This window comes from Anomaloglossus baeobatrachus, chromosome 4 (genome assembly GCF_048569485.1).
Source record: "Anomaloglossus baeobatrachus isolate aAnoBae1 chromosome 4, aAnoBae1.hap1, whole genome shotgun sequence".
NCBI lineage: Eukaryota > Metazoa > Chordata > Amphibia > Anura > Aromobatidae > Anomaloglossus > Anomaloglossus baeobatrachus.
Genome location: NC_134356.1, coordinates 415320823 through 415348060, shown reverse-complemented (window position 1 = coordinate 415348060; position 27238 = coordinate 415320823). Strand labels below are relative to the sequence as shown.

At 42.7% G+C, this 27238-nt stretch overlaps 1 protein-coding gene across 1 annotated transcript in view; it reads left to right on the top strand.

Annotated features, from left to right (window-relative positions):
- The window catches only part of CEP41 (centrosomal protein 41), a 125048-nt gene that overhangs the window by 53544 nt on the left and 44266 nt on the right, over positions 1–27238 (top strand). Inside the window, exon 4 of the mRNA XM_075345351.1 lies at positions 22864–22925. Within this exon, the coding sequence (XP_075201466.1) occupies positions 22864–22925 (62 nt within the window). The remainder of the gene's footprint in view (positions 1–22863; positions 22926–27238) is intronic.

Genomic DNA, 27238 nt, shown 5'->3' with positions numbered 1-27238 from the left:
AAGCGATGCTGCAGGGGGACGGCACCACTCAGTGGCGCTGCCGCTGACATAGACGGGAGGACGAACGATGCTGCAGGGAGTGAGGTGAGCTGAGGTGAGTATGAACGTTTTATTTTTTTTTTATGTGCCACAGGATGCGGCCATACACCAGGATGGGGGTATAATATGAGCAGGATGGGGTCATCTGAGCAGGATGGGGTCATCTGAGCAGGATGGGGTCATCTGAGCAGGATGGGGTCATCTGAGCAGGATGGGGTCATCTGAGCAGGATGGGGTCATATCAGCAGGATGGGGGCATATGCCATGATGGGTTATATAGCAGGATGCGGCCATATGCCAGTATATAGCAGGATGCGGCCATATGGCAGGATGACGGTATATAGCAGGATGAGGGACATATACTGTATATACAAGGCAGGAGGATCATTACCAGGATGCAGCACCTTAGCAGAGAATTTAGGGACATTACCCCCATAACAGTGTCAGCAGCAGATCCTCGCCCCATAACAGTGTGTCATGACCACATTTTTTGCTTAAAATTTTATTTTCCTATTTTCCTCCTCTAAAACCAGGGTGCGTCTTATAGTCCGGTGCGTCTTTTATAGTCCGAAAAATACGGTATATGGCTGCCTTTTAGGGGATGTTTTTCTAAATACATTTCTCTCCTATACCAATTCATGCATAGAACCAAAATACATTTCTCTCCTATCCTCAGATCTATGGTGTGTACTGATAATTTGTAACAAGCTACTGAGTTGGCTGAGTAGCATAAGGGTGGGAGGGCTCCTGTTTCACATTAATAACACAAAGCATGTTACAAAGTTGTCTTTCTGTATATTAAAGAAAAAGAGATATATTATTATATATATATATATATATAATATATATATATAATTTTCAGGTATTAAAGATAAGGGATGTCTGTTTTTACAGACACATCCGCACTTTTTCCCATGTGGAATTCAAACCAGGTAATTGCATGGGTAGGGTAGCATAAACCTGGTGACAGCTTCCTTTTAATGTAGCCAGGGCCGCCATTGGGAATTTAAGGGCCCCGTACTTGCAAAATTTTGGGGCCCCCTTGAGACTCCGCTCAGGCCCCACCCCAGCTCCGCCTCCACCCCGCAAACCTTCCACAGCTTCACCACTACTCTTGGAAAAATGTGTGTGTGTGTGTTTGGTGTGTGTGTTTGGTGTGTGTGTTTGGTGTGTGTGTTTGGTGTGTGTGTTTGGTGTGTGTGTGTGTGTGTGTGTGTTTGGTGTGTGTGTGTTTTTTTGCAAGTACGGGGCCCTTAAATTCCCAATGGCGGCCCTGGCTACATTAAAAGGAAGCTGTCACCAGGTTTATGCTACCCTACCCATGCAATTACCTGGTTTGAATTCCACATGGGAAAAAGTGCTGATGTGTCTGTAAAAACAGACATCCCTTATCTTTAATACCTGAAAATAAATCTATATATAGAGAGATAGAGATAGAGATATACACACAAAATTGTTAGCACCCTTGAACTTCAAGAAAATGAAGTATTTCCCTCAGAAAATTATTATAGCCCTACACTGCCCCTCTCCATAATACACCATCTACAATGCCCCTTTTCATAATATCTCGCCCACACTGCCCCATATATCATATCCCCCCTACACACTGCCTTTTTGTATAATATCTCCCCCACAATTCCCCTCTGTATAATATCCTCACACACACTGAACCTCTGTATTATATCCCCCCACACACTGCTCCTCTGTACTAAGCTTACTACAGAGATACGAGATCAGAACCGAGATTACTACAGAGACATAGGAGCAGAACTGGGCTTACTACAGAGATACGAAATCAAAACCGAGATTACTACAGAGATACAAGTTCAGAACCGAACTTACTACAGAGATACGAAATCAGAAGTGAGCTCACTACAGAGATATGGGAGCAGAACCAAGCTTACTACAGAGATACGAGATCAGAACTGAGCTACTACAGAGATACGATATCAGAACTGAGCTTACTATAGAGATACAATATCAGAACCAAGCTTATTACAGATATACGAGATCAGAACTGAGCTTATTACGGAGATATGGGAGTAGAACCGAGCTTAATACATAGATGCCGCACATACCCATTTTAACCTATGGTGCTGCCCAAAAATCCATGTTTTTCCGGCAGAACTAATGACAAAGGCTGATACAAGTCTATGGATCCGTGAAAAACAAAAACAGCAGAATGATGGCAGCAGTGTACAGTCAGTGTGCTGCACATGTTTAACCCTTTAGTGACGGAGCCAATTTTCACCTTAATGACCAGACCAAATTTTGCAATTCTGACCAGTGTCACTTCATGAGGTTATAACTCTAGAACGCTTCAACGGATCCCGGTGATTCTGAGATTGTTTTTTCGTCACATATTGGACTTCATGTTAGTACCAAATTTAGGACAATATTTTTTGTGTTTATTTATGAAAAAAATTGAATATTGGCAAACATTTTGAAAATTTAGCAATTTTCAACTTTTGAATTTTTATACCGTTAAACCAGAGATTTCTGTGACACAAAATAGTTAATAAATAACATTTCCCACATGTCTACTTTACATCAGCACAATTTTGGAAACAAAATTTTTTTTTGTTAGGAAGTTAGAGGGGTTCAAAGTTTATCAGCAATTTCTCATTTTTACATCAAAATTTACAAAACCAGTTTTTTAGGGACCACATCACATTTGAAGTGACTTCAATAGGCCTAGATGACAGAAAATACCCAAAAGTGACACCATTCTAAAAACTGCACCCCCCAAAGTACTCAAAACCACATTCAAGAAGTTTATTAACCCTTCAGGTGCTTCACATGAACAAAAGCAATGTGGAATGAAAAAAAGCAAAAATTAAATTTTACCTAAAAATGTTGCTCTAACCCAAATTTATTCACTTTTAGAAGAAATAACACAACAAAATGGACCTCAAAACTTGTTCCCCACTTTCTTATGAGCGCGCCGATACCCCACATGTGGTCAGAAACCTCTGTTTGGACAAATGGGAGGGCTCGGAACAGAAGGAGCAATATTTGAATTTTGGAAAGCAAATTTGGCTGAAATAGATTGCGGGCACCATGTTGCATTTACAGGTCCGCTAAGGTACCTAAACAGAAGAAATCCCTCACAAGTGACACCATTTTGGAAACTAGACCCCTCAAGGCTTCTATCTAGGGGTATAGTGAGCATTTTAGATCCACGGGTACTTCACAGATTTTGTTAACGTTACGTTGTCATATTGAAAATTTTAATAATTTTCTCAAAAATGTTGCTTTAGCATCAATTTTCTCACTTTTTCAAGAGGTAATTCCAAAAATTTGACCTCAAGGTTTGTTAACCACTTTTTTATGAGCGCGGTGATACCTCACATGTGGTCTGAAACCTTTGTTTGGACAAATGGGAGGCCTTGGAACGAAAGGAGCAATATTTGAATTTTAGAAAGGAAATTTGGCTGAAAACGATTGCGGGCACCATGTCGCATTTGGAGGTCCCCTAAGGTACCTAAACAGCAGAAACCCCGCACAAGTGGCCCCATTTTGGAAACTAGGCCCCTCAAGGAATTTATCTAGATGTTTGGTGAGTACCCTGAACCCTCAGGTGCTTCACAGAATTTTATAACGTTGAGCCATGAAAAAAAAAAAATAAAATTTTACCACAAAATTGTTATTTCAACCAGGTAGCTTTTTTTTTTTACAAGAGTAAAAGGAAAAAATTCAGCATAACATTTATTGTGCAATTTCTCCTGAGTTTGGCGATATCTTATATGTGGTGGAAATCACCTGTTTGGGCGCATGGCAGGGCTCGGAAGGGAAGGAGTGCCATTTGACTGCAAAATTGGCTGGAATCAATAGCGGACGCCAGGTTGCATTTGGAGAGCCCCTGAGGTGCCTAAACAGTGGCGGTCCCCCAAAAGTGACTCCATTCTGGAAACAAGACACCTCAAGGCTTTTATCAAGGTGTATAGTGAGCAGTTTGAATCCACGAGTACTTCACAGAATTTGATAAGCTTAGGTTGCCATATTGAAAATTTTCATTTTTTTCACAAAACTGTTGCTTTAGCATCAAATTTCTCACTTTTTCAAGAGACAACAACAAACCGTGGACCCCACAGGTTGTTATCCAATGTCTTATGAGCACAGGGATACCCCACATGTGGCCAAAAACCTCTGTTTGGATAAATGGGAGGGCTTGGAATGGAGGGAGCACCATTTGAATTCTGGAAAAGTTGAAATAAATTGCGCGCACCATGTCACATTAGCAGGGCCCCTTGGGTACCTATACATCAGAAAACCCCCACAAGTGACCCCATTTTGGAAACTGGATTTTATTCAGGAGTATAGTAAGCATTTTGAATCCACAGGTACTTCACAAAAATGTTGCTGTAGCAACAAATGTCTCACTGTTAGGCTCTGTGGCCATGATCCAGCGACACGGCATCTAGTACACAGTGTCAGCCTCCTGCAGAGATGTGAGTGTTGTCCACGGGAGAACGCAGCTGCCCAAGCCCACGATTTGGGTTCAGGCCGCTGTGGAGCTCTATGCTACCTGCAGAGAACACTCATCTCCGCAGCATAAATTGACATGCTGAGGCTCGGGAAGCTGCGCCACAGGTCGGTTTATGCTGCGGAGAAAAGAAGCACATTGGGCATGGGATTTCTAAAAATCCTTCCACTGTGCTTCTACTGCACAACGCAGCGCTATGGACGCAGGGAAAACACTCTGCGCCCAAAACGCTGCAAACCCTGATTGTGGGCACACAGCGTAAAATGCTACAATGGATGAATGGATAGATGTCAAACAAATATAACGTCCCATTCCCCTGCATATTCTAATCTGGCGCCCTTTAGTGCCTTTCATGTGGCACTAAAGGGTGCCTAGCCTTGTATTTAGCTCTCCAAAAAATTAATAATTAAAATAAACGACGTGGGGTCCCCCCTATTTTTGATAGCCAGCTAGGGTAAAGCAGACAGCTGTAGCCTGCAAACCACAGCTGACAGCTTCACCTTGGCTGGTGATCAATTTGGAGGGCTCCCCAGGCGTTTTTTAAAAAAAAAAACAAAAAACGTGGGGTCCCCCCCAAATTAGATCACCAGCCAAGGTGAAGCGGATAGCTGGGGTCTGGTATTCTCAGGGTGGGAAGAGCCATGGTTATTGGACTCTTCCCAGCCTAAAAATAGCAGGCCGCAGCCGCCCCAGAAGTGGCGCATCCATTAGATGCGCCAATCCTGGCGCTTCGCCCCAGCTCATCCCGCGCCCTGGTGCGGTGGCAGACGGGGTAATATATGGGGTTGATACCAGCTGTAATGTCACCTGGCATCAAGCCCTGGGGTTAGTGATGTCACGGCATCTGAACAGATACCCGACATCACTAACCCAGTCAGTAATAGAAAAAAAAAAGACAAAAAAAAATTTATTTGAAAAAACACTCCCCGAAACATTCCTCTTTTACCAATTTATTGAAAATAAAGAAATTCCGGTCGCTGTAATCCATTTTGGAGGTCCCACGCCGACTCTGGATCTTCTAGAATATGGGGGGCACGTTCAGGGAACGTATCCCCCATTTTCTGGAAGAGCAAGCTCTCCATGAGCAGTGTGGGTGCAGTAATCTGAGAATACTGCACTCACACTGCCCCGGTCCAACCTAGGGCAGAGTGACCTGCAGTAACCTCATTCCAGAATATGAGGGGCACGCTCACAGAACGTACCCCCCATTTTCTGGAACAGCAGCCTCTCCATGTGAGGAGTGTGGCTGCAGATCACTGCACTCACCCTCCCCCGGTCCACAGTGGAGCCTGTGCATCAGCGACGTCAGCAGGATCCCTGCTTGCAGGGATCCAGCTGACAGCCGCTGTCTGCGCATGCGCCGCCAGCATTGAAGAAGGAGGCGGCGATCGCGGGCCCGGAGCGGCAGACAGGTAACGTATAACCGGGGGCTTGGGGGGGGGGGGGTGACGGGGGGTGACCTAGTGGGACCTGGGGACACCTTTCTGCCGCATGTGACGTGTCACATGCGGCAGAAAGAGCAGAATGAAGGCGGCCGCGCGCTGTGCGCCGCCATCTTCCACGCTCCGGAGGGGGGTGGTGGCTCTGGAGAACCGGAGGGGGCTCCGGTGACCAGAGGGCTCCGGAGGAGGGGTCAGGGGGAGGACATTTCCCTCCGATCTGAAATGTTTGATCATTTCAGATCGGAGGGAAATGACTGCAGAGCCGGCGCCGGCGGCAGTTTTCTGTGCGCTTCGGCGCCATTTTGGATGTCCGGTGGGGGTAGGGGTGGGGGTGGGGGGACTCTCCGGTACCGGGGGCTTTGGGGGCACTAGGGGGTTAGATTTCTTTCTCATCTGACATGTTTGATCATGTCAGATGAAAAAGAAATCAGTTTTACCGGCCATTTCTTTTTTTTTCATGTGTTCGTCGGTATACGGTGTATACCGCCGATCACATGATCGGGGTCCAAAAAAAACACCCCGATTGATAATCTGGGGGGTCTCAGCTACCCCCGGTAGCTGAAACCCCCGAGATTTTCGGTCGCTGGGGGGCGCTACAGGGTTTTTTCGGGCCGCCGCTTTAAAGCGGCGGAACAGAATAAGTACCCTGTTTTGCCGCCGCTTTAAGTCGTACGGCCGTCGTTATGAGGTTAACATTGCAAAGTATAGGAAAAATTTTATAATTTCATTTTCTATATATTTACACCAAAAAAACATGGATGGCACACTGATAGCACACAGTTTTAATAATATACATACACACGAATGGGTGATAAAAAATAAACACAGTCAAAACGGAGCAAACCACACGTGTTTTATATATGGTTGTGTACAGCGGCCTAACACCCACCAGCACCCCAATGTATACAGCGCAACACACAGTACACAGGGTAATATGTCCCCAGAATTCAAAAAACAGCCAGTAGATAACCATAGGGCTCCTGAAAAAAATTCAAAATAACAATTTACCCCAATAAAACCATTTTATTATTCAACACATAAAAACACCCAGTCAAAAAGTTAATACATAGTATCAAAACATTTGCTGTGCATGCAAAGTACAGGGAATAGGGGAGAAAAAAAGATTAGCTCACCCTAAACTTATTCCCATATTAATGATGCCACTACCTAACGTGGCGAAACACCATAAGGTAAAAGGGTGTCCCCACTCCACGTTGGCTCTTCTTATTTCATCCCTCAACTCACCCTTCCTATAGTATATTAACTTCACTCATCCACCGTTTTAAACACAGGAAAAGGTAGGAGAGACAAATGAAAAATAGAATTAGGAGAGCCCTTAGTCAGTCATATATAGCACACACTTCACCACTAACAAATGCCAAATTGGTTATAATATACAACTCCAATTCAGCAGCCCCTCCTACCAATTATGGTTAGGTTCACTGCCTCAATAGACACCATCCAATTCTGTAAACCTACAGGGGGCCATTAGGGCAGTGTATAAACACACATAAATAGGATACATATGCTGTTCAACATCTATACCAACCCAGACTTTAGATAAAAAAAGTATATACTAATATACACAGATGAAACGATGAATAAGCTCATAAGTGGGTTCCACCAAAGAAGTAGTCACCAAAATAAGGAGGTAGGAAACAATTATTGAATAAAGATAAGGACATATACACACACAACTTTACAGTCCGACTTCCAAATATGTTTTCCTCCATGTTAAGTATAAGCAAACATCCGCGGTCACTAGTATAAGTAGGTTAGTAGATAGTTTAACAGGTAGTTTAACAGGCCTATAAGGTCCTCCATCATGTCCATAGTTAGTAGTGTTAATCACTGCTACATAGGTCCAGTTAGAAACAGCTGTTCACCACATAATATAGTCATGTTAGTCAATGCTGTAAGGATTCGATAAGGAAAAGGCTGATCACCAATTGATACAGGCAATGTAGCGTATAGTTTATATCTCTTCCACCTCATACAGCTCTTATTTCTTCCACCTCAATGCGTTTTCCTCCAATATAAACATTGGGGTTCATCAGGATCCTTTTTTTTTTTTTTTTTATAAGCTCAAATATATTCTTGGGGAGAATACATCCAGCATTTATTAGATAAATCACAATAACAGGATTAAGCCCCCATGAGCCAACAGAGACTGTAAGTCATTCCTCCAAATGCTCTTGTGGCCCCTTGGTACAATCCCCCTCGTCGCCTCCTAGGTCCAGCCAGCTAGCCCCTAACACATGGCAGGAGCAGCATCAATAAAGCACGTACCTATACAGCGCAACACACAGTACAGAGGGTAATATGTCCCCAGTATACAGTGCAGCATACAGTACACAGGGCAATATGTTCCCAGTATACAGCGCAGTACACAGGGCAATATGTTCCCAGTATACAGCGCAGTACACAGGGCAATATGTCCCCAGTATACAGTGCAACACACAGTACACAGGGTAATATGCCCCTAGCCCTTAACAGTGGGGAATGCAGCACCTTTCCTAGCAAGGTGAAGTGTAGCAGACCTCAGCCCCTCATAATTAACATAGCAATAAACCCCCAGGCCCATATAATATACAGTCCCTGACAGAAGTTCTGTCGCTTATCCATGTTATGTAAATAAAAGCTTATAACCTGACTTTAAATTCATCCATTGTTTTCATAAATTACTCTTTTGATAGCTGAAACGCTCCCAAATTTGGTTTAGGTTATGAAAATAAAGTTTCTGCAAAGCTGAAATATTGATCATTTAATGAAAACAGAAAGGTCTGATTTTGGCAAAACAAAAGTTTGTTCCCTTGTCATATAATGCTCCCAATCCTAGTTTACATCCTCACTTGTGCTCACTAAATGATTGGTTAATTAGTAGGTGTGTATAAAAAGAAACCCAGCACCCCAGACCTTCACTTGAACTGCAACTTGACCTCTGAAAACATGCCATAAGTCCACCCTGCGACCAAAGCCTTGATTATCAAGAGGCTGAAGACCAGATCCACTGCAGAGGTGACTGGCACCTTTTTAATGTGTCTCAGTGTAAAGTACAAAGAATTAAAAAAAGATTTGAAGAGACTAGGGATGTTTTTGACAAGCCCAGGTCCGGCAGACCCCACAAGACAACTGCTCAGGAGTAAAGTTTGTTGATTAGAAAATCCAAAGCCAGACCCTCTTCCACTGCAGCAGAGCTCCAAAAGGCCTGGTCACCTCAAGTCCCTGTGTCAACTAGAACAGTTTGTAGGATTCTGTCTCGAAATGGCCTCCATGGTCGAATCAGTGGCAAGAAACCAGCACTAAACAAAAGGCAATTAAAAAAACGTGTGCCATCCTAAACAGATGAATGCTGGAAAAGTGGCAGAAGGTGGATTTCTCTGATGAATCTTCATTTGAATTACACCCCAGGCACTGCAAATACTGCAGGAGACCTACTGGAGCTCGTATGGATCCAGAAAACAGTTAAAGGGGTGGTTCACCCATATTTTTTATTGTCTGGCTCGATATATTGAAAAACCATCTTTCTCTCAAATACCTTGTGTTGGCAATAGTGCCTATAAAAGGCGCTATTGCAGACCGCTGTTCCCTGTCCAGTGACGTCTCCGTCAAATGCTGCACACGTCACGTCCGTGCAGCCGGCTGTATTCTACCTCACACTGAGCTGTCAGCCTTGTTTCACCGCTATCACAGCCCATCTGCTCCCTCCTCCCCCCTCCCTCTCCCTCCTCCCTCCTAGCAGAACGCTGCAAGCAAGAGACGCGACGCGCTGTGCTGTGATGGAGGAGGGAGGAGGGAGCAGATGGGCTCAGAATGCAGCCTGCTTTATGGATGTGACGTGTGCAGCACTTGATGGAGACGTCACTGGAGCGGGATCAGCGGTCTAAAATAGTGCCTCTCACAGGCACTATTGCCAACACAAGGTATTTGAGAGAAACATTGTTTCTCAATATAATATCGATCTGGACAATAAAAAATATGGGTGAACCACCATTTTAAGTTTGGTAGTGGTAAGATCATGGTCTTGGGTTACATTCAGTATGGGGGTGAGCGAAACATTTGCAAGGTGGAAGGCAATATCAATAGCCTAAAATATCAAGAAGTATTAGCTACCTCTTACATTCCCAATCATAAAATGAGTCAAATTCTGCAGCAGGATGGCGCTCCATCTCATACATCCAGCTCTACAACAAAGTTCCTCCTGGCAGAGAAGATCAAGGTTCTCAAGGACTGGCCAGCCCAGTCACCAGACATGAACATCATTGAGCATGTTTGGGGTAGGATGAAAGAGGAAGCTTGGAAGACAAAACCAAAGAATCTAGATGAACTCTGGGAGGCATGTAAGACTGCATTCTTTGCTATTCCTGATGACTTCATAAATAAATTGTATGAAACATTGTTGAACCGCATGGATGCAGTCCTTCAAGCTCATGGAAGTCACACAAAATATTAAATATGGAATTAATAGCACCACAACTTCATTCACCAATGTTATGCAACATATCTTTGTATTAGAAGTTAATTTGTTTGAATTTCACATTATTTTCTGTGGGCGACAAAACGTTTGTCTTGCCAAAATCAGACCCTTCTGTGTTCATTAAATGATCAATATTTCAGCTTTGCAGCAACTTTATTTTCATAACCTAAACCAAATTTAGGAGGGTTTCAGCTTTCAAAAGAGTAATTTATAAAACCAATGGATGAATTTAAAGTCAGGTTATAAGTTTTTATTTAGTTAACATGGATAAGCGACAGAACTTCTGTCAGGGACTGTACACAGCTCAAACCCCCCTCAGCTTATAATATACACAACGGCTCAGCCTCTAATAACATACCAAGGTGCAGACACTCTAGTGCGCCATCCATCCCACCACAGTGCACCGTATACCAGACCTGGGCCCCTGTCATGAAATGTCACTACACATCCATCTTACCAGTCTCTGACTGGCCAGGAACTCCATGTCGAGGAGAAAAGCCATGAATCACAGGCACAGGAGGTGGAGCAGGCGGAGCCTGCACTGAGCTCTGCAGGTCCTGTCTGGAGAGCAGAGAAGATGCCGGGATGCTCTTCACGCAGATGATATGCCAGGACCTCACCACGCACAGCGTGCTGTGTAGCCACGTCTGTGCAGCCAAACAGGAAGATTTAAAGGTGCAGTGCCGCCAGTAAGCCCAGTGAAGAGAGGGCGGGCGTGGCTTAATAAAGTTCTGCAATTACCCCAGGCCCCCCCTCTTCACCGTGCCTGGTACACCAGTCATGGTTGTAATGCCCTGATGGCGGCCCTGAATGTAGCTAATCACATGACTGGATCGGCCAGAGCACGGCCTACTTCTTTTTAAGAAGTCTGAATTTTTCAAGATTAGACTATCTTAGTAATGGAGTTGTATGTATATTATTTTTTTGAGGGGTACATTTCCAGGTACTGTATGTTGGAAACTGTTTCACTGTATATTGGTATGATTTGTTCCTCATTTGAGCACTGTATTTTGGCTCTGTATATTATTTTAGCACTGTATAGTGATGTTACTGTGTATTTATTGTATGAATTCTGTATTTGTTGTCTGTATTTTGTGTTTAATGTCTCTATTGAGTATCTGACGTCTGTACTGTGCGGAAAGTTATGAAAGTTTGTAATTGACTTCATAAGATGATTTGGCTGCTTTACAGTTCAAAAATACAATTATAGTACCGCAAACCCCCAAGCTCTCTATCTATCTATCTATCTATCTATCTATCTATCTATCTATCTATATATCTATATATCTATATATCTATATATATCTATATATCTATATATATATCTATATATCTATATATATATCTATATATATATATATATCTATATATATATATATATCTATATATCTATAATATGTATGTGTGTGTGTGTGTGTGTGTGTGTGTGTGTGTGTGTGTGTGTATATGTATATATCTAATATATAAAGCTGTGTGTGTGTGTCCGGGATTGGCATCTGCACCGTCGCAGCTACAGCCACAAAATTTTGCACACTCACACTTCCGGACCCCGAGAGCGTCATAGGCTATGTTTTGAGGGGAACTTTTAACCCCGCTCTTTACAGTTATTCGCCAAAAAACCTGCCTCCATTAAAGCGAATGGAGCTGGGAGCCACAGTGCAGCCAAAACTTCAGAAGAATGCGCAGCCACGCCCTTATATGGAATGTTGGCGTGTCACAATGCAGCCAGGGAAAGAGACAGACACAGATAGGGTAAGAGACAGACACAGACAAAGGACAGACTGACAGGGAAAGAGAGGGAAAGAGAGAGACAGGTAAAGAGACAGACCCAGACAGGGAAAGAGGCCGACACAGACAGGGAAAGAAACAGACAGACAGGGTAAGAGACAGACAGGGTAAGAGAGGGAAAGAGACAGACTGGGTAAGAGACAGACAGGGAAAGAGGGGGAAAGCGAGGGAAAGAGACAGACAGACAGGGTAAGAGATTGAGAAAGACAGACAGACAAAGAGAGAGAGAGAGATATATACAGATGGGGAGACAGACATTATAATTACATTTATATCCATTTGCTTTGTGGTTTTTGTGTGCAGAATACATTTTTGTTAATACATTCTATTTTGTTAACAGCAGTTATTAACCCGGGTGAAGCTGGGTAGTACAGCTAATATATATATATATATATATATATATATATATATATATATATATATATATATATATATATATATATATATATATATATATATATATATATATATATATATATATATATATAAACACAGTACAGACCAAAAGTTTGGACACCCCTCATTCACAGAGTTTTTTATTTTCATGACTCTGAAAATTGTAGATTCACATTAAAGGCATCAAAACTATAAAACTATGAATTAACACATGTGGAATGAAATACTTAACAAAAACGTGGGAAACCACTAAAAAAATGTCTGTTTGTTTGGGGTCATTGTCCTGTTGAAAAATAAATGATGGTCCAACTAAACGCAAACCGGATGGAATAGTATGCTGCTGCAAGATGCTGTTAGCCATGCTGGTTCAGTATGCCTTCAATTTTGAATAAATCCCTAACAGTATCATCAGGAAAGCACCCCCACACCATCACACCTCATCCTCCATGCTTCACGGAGGGAACCAAGCATGTAGAGTCTATCCGATCACCTTTTCTGCGTCGCACAAAGACATGGTGGTTGTATCCAAAGATCTCAAATTTGGACTCAACAGATCAAAGCACAGATTTCCACTGGTCTAATGTCCATTCCTTGTGTTCTTTGGCCCAAACAAGTCTTTTCTGCTTGTTGCCTGTCTTTAGCAGTGGTTTCCTAGCAGCTATTTTACCATGAAGGCCTGCTGCACAAAGTCTCCTCTTAACAGTTGTTATAGAGATGTGTCTGCTGCTTGAACTCTGTGTGGCATTGACCTGGTCTCTAATCTGAGCTGCTGTTAACCTGCGATTTCTGAGGCTGGTGACCCGGATAAACTTATCCTCCACAGCAGAGGTGACTCTTGGTCTTCCTTTCCTGGGGCGGTCCTCATGTGAGCCAGTTTCTTTGTAGCGTTTGATGGTTTTTGCCACTGCACTTGGGGACACTTTCAAAGTTTTCCCAATTTTTCGGACTGACTGACCTTCATTTCTTAAAGTAATGATGGCCACTCGTTTTTCTTTACTTAGCTGCTTTTTTCTTGCCATAATACAAATTCCAACAGTCTATTCAGTAGGACTATCAGCTGTGTATCCACCAGACTTCTGCACAACACAACTGATGGGCCCAACCCCATTTATAAGGCAAGAAATCCCACTTATTAAACCTGACAGGGCACACCTGTGAAGTGAAAACCATTTCCGGTGACTACCTCTTGAAGCTCATCAAGAGAATGCCAAGAGTGTGCAAAGCAGTAATCAAAGCAAAAGGTGGTTACTTTGAAGAACCTAGAATATAAGATATATTTTCAGTTGTTTCACACTTTTTTGTTCAGCATTTCATTCCACATGTGTTAATTCATAGTTTTGATGCCTTCAATGTGAAGCTACAATTTTCAGTCATGCAAATAAAACTCTTTGAATGAGAAGGTGTCCAAACTTTTGGTCTGAACTGTGTGTATGTGTATATATGTATGTATATATATATGTATATATATATATATAATATAATATAATATATATATAATATAATATATATATATATATATATATATATATATATATATATATATATATATATATATATATATATATATATATATATATATATATAATTACTAGCTGTAGTACCCGGGCGTTGCCCGGGATAGTAGCTGTCTCTCTGTCTCTCTCCCAGTCTCTGTCTGTGTGTCGCTGTCTGTCTCACTGTCTGTCTGTTTCTATCTCTGTCTGTATTTGCATCAGTCTGTCTGTCTCTATCTCTGTATCTGTCTGTCTCTCTCTGTCTCTTTGCCCGGGCTGTCTCTATCTCTCTCACAACCGACATCTTTTTACCTCACACATAAGCTTCGTATACTAACAGTTTATTTTGTTCCTATAGCAACCACTTACAGTTGCTATTTATAGCCTGCAGCTCCCAGCTCCATTCAGTTTAATGGCTGCAGGATTTTTGTAGTGTAACTGGAAAGCACGGGGTTAAATTTTCTCGCCCAAACATAGTCTATGACGTTCCCTGAGTCACATGGAGTGTCTGTGTAAAATTTCGTGATTGTACATGCGACGGTGCGGATTCCTTTAGCGGACATACATACACACATACACTGAGCTTTATATATTATAATATATATATATAATTAGAGAGAGATACTGTATAGATTATATATAATATAATATAATATATATATATGTGTATAGTGTGGATCAGTGATGTTGAAAGCAATGCCGTCAGTAATATATTGTGCCACCAGGGACACCCCAGGTGGAAAGGTTTCAACTGAGGTACTAAACTACCCTGTTTCCCCGAAAATAAGACACTGTCTTATTTTTTTTTTTTGCCCTGAAAATAGCACTATGTCTTATTTTCAGGGGATGTCTTATTCTCGAGGAGACATGATTGGGGGTAAGTTTACCCCCCACAAAAAGCAGACAGCCCCCATCCCAGGAGCGTCATACTTACCAGCCCAGGGCGTCTGTATGGCTCCCAGATCCTTCTGTTATCTCCCATCAGGTACGCTGCATGCCTCCCTTGCGTCTGACTGACATCAGATCTCTCTCTCACACACACACACACACACACACACACACACACACACACACTTCTCCCTGTGATCTCCCTGCAGCTGTGCTCCCCTGCTTCTGGCTGACATCAGATCTCACACACATACACATCAGATCACACTCACTCACACACAAACACACACCCACCCCACTTCTTCCCACCCACTCCACGATCCCAGCAGCTGTGCTGCACGCCGTGCTCCTCTGCCTCCTGCCGACACTCACAGATCCGATCACTTACGTTCACACAGTCACACATCAGACAGTATACACGCACACATCTGATCGCATACACTCACACACACACCCCACTTCTCCTTGTGCCCTCCGGTGGGCGGTCCCAGCAGCTGTGCTGCACTCCGTGCTCCTCTGCCTTCTGCCGACACTCAGATCCGATCGCATACACACACACACACTCACAGCACGCACACATCCGATCGCATACACTCACACACACACACTGACGATATCGCACATACGCGCTCACACACTCACAACATCCGGCGATACCACATGCTTCCGGCCATGTGATCCTCCGGCAGGTCCTGGAAGGTCACTGCACGCACAGTATCGCCGCCGAGAAGCAAGCACTATCACTGGATGTTGTGAGTGTGTGGATGCGATCTGATGTGTGTGTGTGTGTGTGTGTGTGCGTGTGCGTGTGTGTGTGTGTTCCGCCGCGGCAGGACCTTGATGCGCTCACCTGCTCCCGGTCGGCGTCTGGTGAGTATGATCGGGGGTCTTCTTTCTTCTGTCTTCTCTCTTCTGGGGGTGCCCGCTGCCTATAATGAAGTGTCCTGCAGTGTCTTTAACTATTTCACCGCTGCATGACACTTCATTATTGACCGCAGCTATGTCTTATTTTCAGGGGATGTCTTATATTAAAGCTTCCCTGAAAACTCCTGGGATGTCTTATTTTCGGGGGATATCTTATTTTCGGGGAAACACGGTAAGCATAGTGCCCAGTGCCAGCGTCCTCAGCAGAACGTTGTGGAATGTGACGGATTGTATTGACAACTAACAACTCTGATTTAGTGTGGCTTCCATGAAGGAGCCACATTACTGCGCGAAGAAAGTCCTGGCAATCTACTATAGTACTATGCCAAAAAAAAACTTGATGGAGGGTACAACTAAAGCATTTCAGTATAATGCTTGAAAATCCACACGTAGGTCGAAAGGCACTCAAGCTACTGGGGAAGAGCCAATGGTTGAGCAGGGTATCATTATGTCTCATGACGCTCCATGATCAAAGCTGCAAGGATGTCTTGGTGCTTATGTTGCTGGTTTAAAAGGAAGATCAAAAGCTGCAGAAGTATCAAAATTTGGAACTTTGAATGTATGAACCAAGGCAAGCTCGACATCGTTGAAGCTGCAATGGACAGACAGGACGAATTAGTGTATAAATCTAGACTCAATCTGGACATTTTCAGTCAAACCAACATTGGGTCTACTATTCTGGAATGATAACTGAAGAAGAAACTGTCACTTTATTCTCAACTGAAAATTAGCTGGCACTGTCCTGAAGTACAATGCACTCAGTGATGGTCATCTCTAAACGACTACAAGGAGCGCCAATCCATACCATCATTATACAAATCTACTCACCAACAACAGATGCTGGGGAGAACATTGAACTAGTCTTCAATCAAGTTCAAGAAGAAATCAACAAGCTGCTAAAACAAGACTTACCCATTATCATGGGAGACTTGAATGCCAAAGTGGGTCACAGCCAACCTGGAACTGGTCTTGGAAATGTTTGACTCCTCAATACAAAGAAGATAAAAATATTCATTACTTCCAGATATGACCGGGACACATTTGAGATGGATGGCGAAAAACTGGAAATTGTAAAGAACTTCAACCTACTCTGATCACTAAAGATTCAGCAACGACACCGGAAGTCAATAGGAGTAAAGCTATAGGCAAATCAACAATGAAGTCACTGGACAAGGTCTTCAAATTGAAGAACATGTCACTGGTGACAAAGACACAGCTTGTACATAGTTTGGTCTTTTCTATAGTAACATATGGATGCGAAACCTGGATGATAAAGGAACAAGACAAAAGAGGAACCATCACCTACAAAATGGTGCTGGAGAAGGATGTTATCATCAATACCATGGATGGCAAGAAGAAAATACAAATCAATTTTAGAACAAATTAAATCCTGTAAAATGTTTAGGAGTTCCAACCATTTTTCTACAAAGCCTCCATCTTAGGAGTTCAAAAGTAATTGGACAAATTTACCTTAGCATAAATAAAATATTCTTTTTAAATACTTTGTAGAGATTCCTTTGCAGGCAATGACTGCCTAAAGTCTGGAAGCTGACTTCAGTTATTGCTTGTTTGTGGGGCTTTTTGCCTTTAGTTTTGTTTTTAAGCATGTGAAATGCAGGCTCAATGTTGTTGAGATCTGGTAATTGACTCTGCCATTGCAGAATACCCAGACTTCTTTGGCTTAAAAACTCCTTGATTGCTTTCGCAGTATGTTTTGGGTTGTTGTCTATCTGTACTGTGATGTGTCATCCAATCAACCTTGCTGCATTTGGTTTGAATCTCAACAGGTAATGTAGCCCTGTACACTTAAGAATTCTTCCGGATGCTTTTGTCTTCAGTCATATTATCAATAAACAATAGTGACCCAGTGCCATTAAAGACATGCATCTCTCGCCATCATACTGCCTCCACCATGTTTTAAAGAGTCTTCTCCAAGTATGCAACCCCCCCTCCACAAACTTCACACCCTTGCAAAAATATCAAACACCTTGATTTACATTCACTCTGAGTCTCTTCTGCCTCTCGCAGACATTGCTTCTTAACACAATGCAGATGCTCCTGCCACTTTATACAACACCACCATCTCTGCAGCTCTCGAATCAGCTGCCCCCCTCACACACACCAAAACCCGCACAATCAACTGGCAACCCTGGCACACGAGTCAGACTAAAGAACTGAGACGGGCTTCCAGAATTGCTGAGCGCAGATGGAAAAGATCTCATTTCACTGAACAGTTCATTACATATAAAGAGTCCCTCACCACTTTCAAGTCCACACTCCCTGCTGGAAAACAAACCTACTTCTCATCCTTCATATTCTTTCTCTTTCTCTATTTCTCTCTTTCTCTCTTCTCTCCTTCGTCCTCCAGCACCACTTCCCTCTCATCTCAGCTGAAGACTTTGCCTCTTTCTTCAAGCAGAAGATTGACAACATCAGAACAAGCTGTGGCCCACAATCACCTCAGCCCCTCATCATAGCTACACAGCCCTCTTCCTCCAAATCCAGCTTCTTCGCCATGACAGAAAATCCTCTTTCCACTCTACTCTCAAGATCACATCCAACCACCTGGCACTTGACCCGCTCCCATCGCACTTGATCCCCAACATCACCGCAGTCCTCATCCCGACCCTAACCCATCTCTTCTACCTATCACTAACAACTGGTATATTCCCTTCGTGCTTTAAACATGCTTTGATCACACCATCCTCAAAAAGCCCTCCCTTGACCCATCCTCTGTGTCTAGCTACCGCCCCATATCACTTCTCCCCTATGCCTCAAAATTACTGGAACAGCATGTCCATCTTGAATTGTCCTCCTACCTCTCCTCCTGCTCCCTCTTTGGCCAGCTACAATCTGGCTTCCAACCGCATCACTCTACTAAAACTGCCCTAACCAAAGTCACCAATGACCTACTAACCGCCAAAGCCAAGTGACACTACTCTGTCCTCCTCCTCCTCTCGGACCTTTCCTCTGCCTTTGACACAGTAGACCATTCCCTCCTACTACAGATTCTCTCATCAATAGGCATTACAGACTTGGCCCTATCTTGGATCTCCTCATACCTAACCGACCGAACTTTCAGCCTCTCCCATTCTCACACCACATCCTCATCTCGCCCCCTATCTGTCAGTGTCCCCCAAGGTTCAGTTCTTGGACCCCTGCTGTTCTCCATCTACACCTTCGGCCCGAGACAGCTCATAGTCCCATGGCTTTCAGTATCATCTTTATGCCAATGATCTACCTCTCTGGACCTGACATTACCTCCCTACTAACCAAAATTCCACAATGTCTACCTGCTGTTTCATCCTTCTCTGCGCGATTTCTAAAGCTTAACATGGACAAAACAGAATTAATTGTCTTTCCTCCTCCTCACTCAACTCCTCCAACAAGCCTATCCATCAAAGTTGCTGGCTGCTCACTCTCCCCAGTCTCACAAGCTCGTTGCCTTGGAGTAACCCTCAACTCTGTTTTATCCTTCAAGCCACACATCCAAGCCCTCTTCACCTCATACAGACTACAACTCAAAAATATCTCCCGGATCTTTGCTTTCCTTATCCAAGAATCAGCAAAAACATTAGTACATGCCCTCATCATCTCCCGCCTCGTCTACTGCAACCTCCTGCTCTGTGGCCTCAATTCCAACACTCTTGCACCCCTCAAATCTATCCTAAACTCTGCGAGCCGCTTATTCCACTTCTCCCATCGCCACTCTGCCAATCCCTTCACTGGCTTCCCATTGCCCAAAGACTCCACTTCAAAACATTAACCATGGCATACAAAGCCACCCACAACCTCTTTCTTCCTTACATCTGTGACCTAGTCTCCCAGTACCTACCTGCACGCAACCTCAGATCCTCACAAGATCTTCTCTCTTATCTCCTCTAACCACAATCGTGTACAAGATGTTTCCTGTCCCTCCCCCATACTCTGGAACGCTCTACCTCAGCATATCAGACTCTCCCCTACTGTGGAAAGCTTCAAGAGGAGCCTGAAGACCCATCTCTTCCAACAAGCTTACAACCTACAATAACCCTCAATCCAGTACACCACTGCGCAACCAGCTCTGTCCTCGCCTATTGTACCCTCACCCATTCCCTGTAGACTGTGAGCCCTCACGGGCAGGGTCCTCTCAGCTGAGTGTCTGCACTTTAAGCCCATTTTGATTATGTAACTGAATATACTGTGGTAAACAGCTAAAATGCCAAAACTTCGGTCACTGTCCAAATATTTTTGGACCTAACTGCATCTAGTATATAGAACAACACAGAAAAGTTGGCAATTCTGGTATGTTGGCAGGGCACCAGAGGGCATCTCCTTCTCCATTATTTCTATGTAATAAAAATGGCTTATGAAGCAATGATTTTCATTAGCCTGATAAACGGGGACATTACAATATTTGGGTAGTTTATCTCACCTTACCCCTCCGCTTTCTTCTCCACTGTCTTCACAGTAGCAGCCGCACAAATACGGTTTTGTTGCTGTCCAGAGTTTAATTCCCTCTGTGCTCATCAGATTTCTCTTTATTTTTATACTCTTGTGTGGAGCACACACAGATCTTTGTCTGTCCCATGTGCCGTATAATATACACCTTCTTGATTTACTAGAATAGGCACTTTTGTACCCCCTTGTAAGGGTACCTTCTATCCATGTGAAATCAAACCTCTGCTACAGTAATTCTGTCTTATGAGAACAACTGAGAATATGATGGCTGAAAGTTTATAAATCTGATAAAAGCCAGCACAATGGCTGGGACTGTGTCTGTGCACGGCATAATGAGGGAATGTGGGACGGAAAGGTCCATTCCTGACGGGCTCACAGAACTGTAGAGTCAGTAGTATTCGGACCAGAACGTCCACGCTTGGATATATACGGTAAACCATTCATCAGCAATGTCACAAAGTTCTGATGAAGCATCAGGCCAGACAGAACCAGGTAATGGATTTCTGTTCTTCTGCCATTACAGTGATCTTTACCTTTACATGTCAATTTACAAGCACGTCACTCTGCGTTTTCCCTGTAAGGCCAACTTAGCCTTAATTGTACTTTTTGATGTACAAACCTCCAGAATCTTCTTTTAAATTTGTTATTTGTGTATATTTTATCATTTATCTTGCATAGATGGAAAGCTTTTCTTGTTAGAATTGAAGAATATTGCTAATATTTTGTGTTTTTCCTTTTTTATCAGCCCTCTTTGTTGTAAAAATTTATGGTATACAACCTCAATCACTGATCCATCTTAACCTAGAGGTCCATTTGGACGTTAATAATGAAATTTCGGCATTTTTGTTGTTGTTCATAGTTGTGCACAGCTACACTGGAAAAGTAAATAAAACCTCATCTAGTGGATTCCATGCTACGAAGGATTCAAAGATGTACAAGAAGCTTAGAGTTGTTTGACAGGGTTCTGACAATGAAAAATGGGTTTCCTTCCCTTTAAAAAGAAAAAAGCTAGCTGTGTATTGTTACTGAGTCAAGACTGTTTCCCTGTTCTCTAAGCCTGATAGCACAGCCTCTTGCATTCGCTGTATGACACGAGAAGAGACTTGGATGATGACTTGACAGCTGAATGCTGTCTTTGACTCTTTCACTGTGTCACAGAGGAAAGATCCTGGCATGCATGTTACATGCATCAATAGATCATCATTCACCAGATGAGACAAGTTTTCCTCCTTTGGGCAGCATATATTTGGGTTCGTTTTTTTTCGCTATATGGAATAGTGCATTAGTAAAAAAAAAAAAAAACCTATATGCTGAACAGAAGTCCTAGTATAGTTCTAAAAAAATTGTCAACCCAACTTTTTTGTCCTTCAGTCTGCCCAAACAAACAGACAGCAGACAGATCTACTTTATCATGTATATACACACAAGTAAAGCCTATGGGAAATGGATCTCAAGAGAGAGTCATCCGTTACGCCATCACTTTAGCAGATCCATTAGTACTTTGTCTACAACACGAGTTATAAAAAATAAGTCCGTTGCTCTAAATTGAAAGCTTTTGGATCCTACATGTGATAAAACACTGTCCCTAATAGAACTATATAATAGTATAATAATACGTGCAATGGAGTTTTTTCTACTGGATTGTATCCACTATATTTTATTTTTTTTGGAGAATTGTAGAGGCTATAACTGATTCTACAGAGTACCATCTTTTTAAGCGGTATATTTTGGGTCACCAGAATAATTTTTGTAGAACCAATCGTTATTTTTCTTTTTTTATTAATTGTTGCTTTCATATATATAATTTTTTTTATCTTGTATAAAGAATTCTATTTGTTACAAGATGTAAAGAGTAATTTCTTTCTATAGGATTAATGATTTATACTGACTCTCCAATGCACTGTAGATCAGTTAGGTTAAAGAGGACCAACCACCAGGATTTTCCTATAAAAACTAAAGCCAGTGCTATACTGGCACCATCATGCTGATTCTACACATACATTTAGTTGTGAGATCAGATATATAGTTTCTGAAATACAGGCAAGGAAAGTTTGTGAAATTCCTGTCGTTCCTTCCCTCTGTCCTTCCTACCTCCTTCCTCCCCCGGTAATAACATAAAGAGGGGGAGGAAGGACAGGCAGGCAGACAGGGGCAGGAATAACTAGCAAAACCCGTCCCACCTATTAGATATTCTGTAGCACTGATCAATCAAGTAACAGTGAATTTATTTCCCTGCATTTCAGAAAGTATACATCCTATCTCCAATATAGCACTGGCTTTAGTTTTTAAATGAAAATCCTGGTGGTTGGATCTCTTTAATAATGGATCCATTGCAAACTGATCCCAAGTGAACATGTGAACAGAGCCTAATCCTGCAATTGAGTGTTTTAAATTCTGAGCAATGCTATAAGCTTTTACCATAATTCATTTTCAGGGTTGTTCAGACTGTAGGAGTTAAAATAAACATTTTTTTTCTTCTATTTTTCTCAGATTACCGATATAAAAAAGATGAACTTTTCAAACGGATTAAAGTTACTACATTTGGACAACTGGTGAGAATATACTAGCAATTTGCACATTGTATATTTTGAACATTTTTTTTATCATAGGTCTCAACGTGTATAGTAGCAGTGTGTAAGGTTCAGGTACCATCAATGATATATATTTTGCTGTGGTAAAAATAAGAGTAACTAAACTTTGTGCTTCGTTGTGTCCAGCTTGGAAAGTTATGAAAGTTTGTAATTGACTTCACAAGATGATTTGGCTTCTTTACAGTTCAAAAATACGATTATAGTACCGCAAATCCCCAAACATATATATAATATAATATAATATAGATATATACACACATACATACATACATACATACATACACATATATATAATATATATATATATATATATATATATATATATATATATATATATATATCTATATATTATGTATGTATGTATGTATGTATGTATATGTATGTGTGTATATATAATATTATTATATGTGTGTATATATACACTAGCTGTAGTGTCCGGGATAGTAACTGTCTCTCTGTCTCTCTCCCAGTCTCTCTGTGTGTCGCTGTCTGTCTGTCTCTGTCTGTCTCTTTCCTTGTCTGTCTGTGTCTATGTCTCTGTCTGACTATTTCTATCTCTGTATTTGTATCAGTCTATCGGTCTCCATCTCTGTGTCTGTCTCTTTGCCCGGGCTGTCTCTTTGCCCGGGCTGTCTCTTTGCCCGGGCTGTCTCTTTGCCCGGGCTGTCTCTTTGCCCGGGCTGTCTCTTTGCCCGGGCTGTCTCTTTGCCCGGGCTGTCTCTTTGCCCGGGCTGTTTGTCTCTCTCTGTCTGTCTTTTTCTGTCTCTCTATCCATCTCTCCACCGACATCATATTACCTCACGCATAAGCTTCAACTAACAGTTTATTTTGTTCCTATAGCAACCACTGACAGTTACTATTAACCCCTTCACGACCATGGACGGATCTTTCCGTCATGGATCGTGTCCCGGTAAGCCCCGCCCCCTGCCGCGGGCAGGTGGCGTGGATCGGCACACATATCAGCTGTTTTCAACAGATGACATGTGTGCCTACATGTTCCGAGTGGAATCACATTCCACCCGGAACATTAACCCCTTAGATCTCGCTGCCAAAGTCTGGCAGTGAGATCTATATGCGTGCGGCCATGTTTTCTACTTACCGCCGCCCCCTCCGGACGGCACGTGAGTGATCACGTGACGTTCGGTGGTTGCCATCGTAGCACAGGGTCATGTGATGACGCCTGCTGGTACGAAGTTTCACTTTCATTCTTCCTCTGCACGGAGCAGAGGAAAAAAGAAAGTGACTATTTCTGCTGTTTACAGCGGTATAGCTGTGATCAGCAGATAGCGATCAGCAATCGGATTGCTGATCGCTATAGCCCCCTAGGGGGACTAGTAAAATAAAATAAAAGTAAAAAAAAGTTTTAAAAAATTAAAAAAAACAAAAAACCTAAGTTCAAATCACCCCCCTTTCCCCCCATTGAAAATTAAAGGGTTAAAAAAAATAAATATACACATATTTGGTATCGCCGCGTTCAGAAATGCCTGATCTATCAAAATATAAAATCAATTAATCTGATTGGTAAACGGCGTAGTGGCAAAAAAATTCCAAACGCCAAAATTACGTTTTTTTGGTCGCCGCAAGTTTTACGCAAAATGCAATAACAGGCGATCAAAACGTAGCATCTGCGCAAAAATTCTACCATTAGAAACATCAGCTTGAGACGCAAAAAATAAGCCGTCACTGAGCCATAGATCCCAAAAAATAAGAACGCTACGTGTTTCGGAAAATGGCACAAAACGTGCGCCACTTTTATTGGACAAACTTGTGAATTTTTAACCCCTTAGATACAAATAAATCTATACATGTTTGGTGTCTACAAACTCGCACCGACCTCAGGCATCATACCTATACATCAGTTTTACCATATAGTGAACACCGTGAATAAAACATCCCAAAAACTATTGTGCCATCACACTTTTTTTGCAATTTTTCCACACTTGGAATTTCTTTGCTGCTTTCCAGTACACCATATGGTAAAACGTATGGTTTCATTTAAAAGTACAACTTGTCCCGCAAAAAACAAGCCCTCATATGGCAAGATTGACGGAAAAATAAAAAAGTTACGGCTCTCGGAAGAAGGGGAGCAAAAAACAAAAACGCAAAAACGGAAAGTGCACCGGGGCTGAAGGGGTTAATAACCTATAGCTCCCACCTCCATTCAGTTTAATGGCGGCAGGATTTTAGAGGCTAACTGTAAAGCACGGGGTTCAATTTTTCTGTCAAAACATAGTCTACGATACTCCCTGGGTCACATGCGGCATCTGTGCAAAATTTCATGATTGTACATGCGACAGTGCGGATTCCTTTAGCGGACATACACACATACACTCAGCTTTATTTATATATTATTTATTTATATATATATATATATATATATATATATATATATATATATATATATATATATATATATATATATATATATATATATATATATATATATATATATATATATATAAAAATATTATATACCGCCAACCCCCAAGATTTCTCCATGCTTTTCTTGTTATTTGAAGGGCCTTTCTGGGACTTTGCTTATTTTTTCCTATGGGGCTAAGAACTTACACGTCAACATAGCGTCTTCTTTTCAGGTCTGCTCTGTTGATGGGGCATCAGATCGCTCTGTTAGGCTGTGCCAGTTGTCATTCAACGTGACATCGGCAGAGGCGCCCCATCAACGGAGCAGAGTGGAAGAGAAGGAGCTGCTCTGTCGACTTGACGTCACCAGAAGGAGGAGAATCGCTCTGAGCCAGCAGAGATTGTCGTAGTTAGCAACAACCTGTCTGTAAGAGCTTAGTTCCATAAGAAAAAATAACCAAAGTCCCTGATAACCCCTTTAAATATCGGTGGGGTATGACTGTTGTGGCTGCATTGTATTTAACAATTGTTTTACAAAATGTTGCAGTTTTACTACAATTGCAGAAAACATAAATACAAGGTTTGAACACAGTTGAAAGGAAACTTGTCACGTGCAACAGGCACCCAGAACCATGAGCAGTTCTGGGTTTATATTGCTAATCCCTGCCTAACCGTCCCTGTATACACTAGCATAGATAAAGAGATCTCTACAAAAAGTATTTCTAAAGATCTTTTATGCTAATGAGGCTAGGGCCTAGTCACAAGGGCGTTACTTCCCTTGGCTGGTCGGCCCACATAGCATGTAAGCATGCCCCTGTGAGAGTGCTAACATGCTAATGAATGCGCAGTGTCAGAGGCATGGTTACTCTTACCTCTCTGCTGCCACCGCAATCAACGCTGGTTTTCGTCTGTGTGTATTATCACAGGTCCTTGGACTTCCAGTCATGGGCACTATGAAGCCGGGTGTACACGTCTTGGCTTCAGAAAGGTCTAGTGCACATGACTGGAAGTGCAGTGACTTCTAATCATGTCCACTGCCCAGCGTCTGATGCAATGACAACGAACACAGGTACGCGCATCACCGCTAATGACACTAGGCAATGGGCATTGAATAGCATGTTAGTACACCCCTGTGGGCATGCTAACATGTTATGAGGGCGGAATGAGTGCAGTAACGCGACTAGTCCCTGGCCTCATTAGCATATCATAATGGATCTTTAGAAATACTTTTTCTAAAGATCTCTTTATCTATGCTGCTAGATACAGGGACAGTTAAGGTACCGTCACACTAAGCAACATCGCTAGCAACATCGCTTATGATGCACAACTTGTTAGCGATGTTGCTTAGTGTGACATCCAGCAACAACCTGGCCCCTGCTGTGAGGTCGCTGGTTGTTGCTGAATGTCCTCGGCCATTTTTTAGTTGTTGCTCTCTCGCTGTCACACACAGCGGTGTGTGCTTCACAGCGGGAGAGCAACAACTGAATGTGCAGGCAGCAGGGAGCCGGCTTCTGCGGACGCTGGTAACCACCGTAAACAGCGGGTAACCAAGAAGCCCTTCCCTTGGTTACCCGATATTTACCTTCGTTACCAGAGTCCGCCGCTCTCAGCTGTCAGTGCCGGCTCCCTGCTCTCTGCACACGTAGCCAGACTACACATCGGGTAATTAACCCGATGTGTACTGTGGCTAGGAGTGCAGGGAACAGGGAGCCGGCACTGGCAGTGTGAGCGTTGCGGACGCTGGTAACGAAGGTAAATATCGGGTCACCAAGAGAAGGGCTTCTTGGTTACCCAATGTTTACCGTGGTTACCAGCATCCGCAGAAGCCGGCTCCTGCTGCCTGCACACGTAGCAGAGTACACATCGGGTAATTAACCCGATGTGTACTGTGGCTAGGTGTGCAGGGAGCCAGC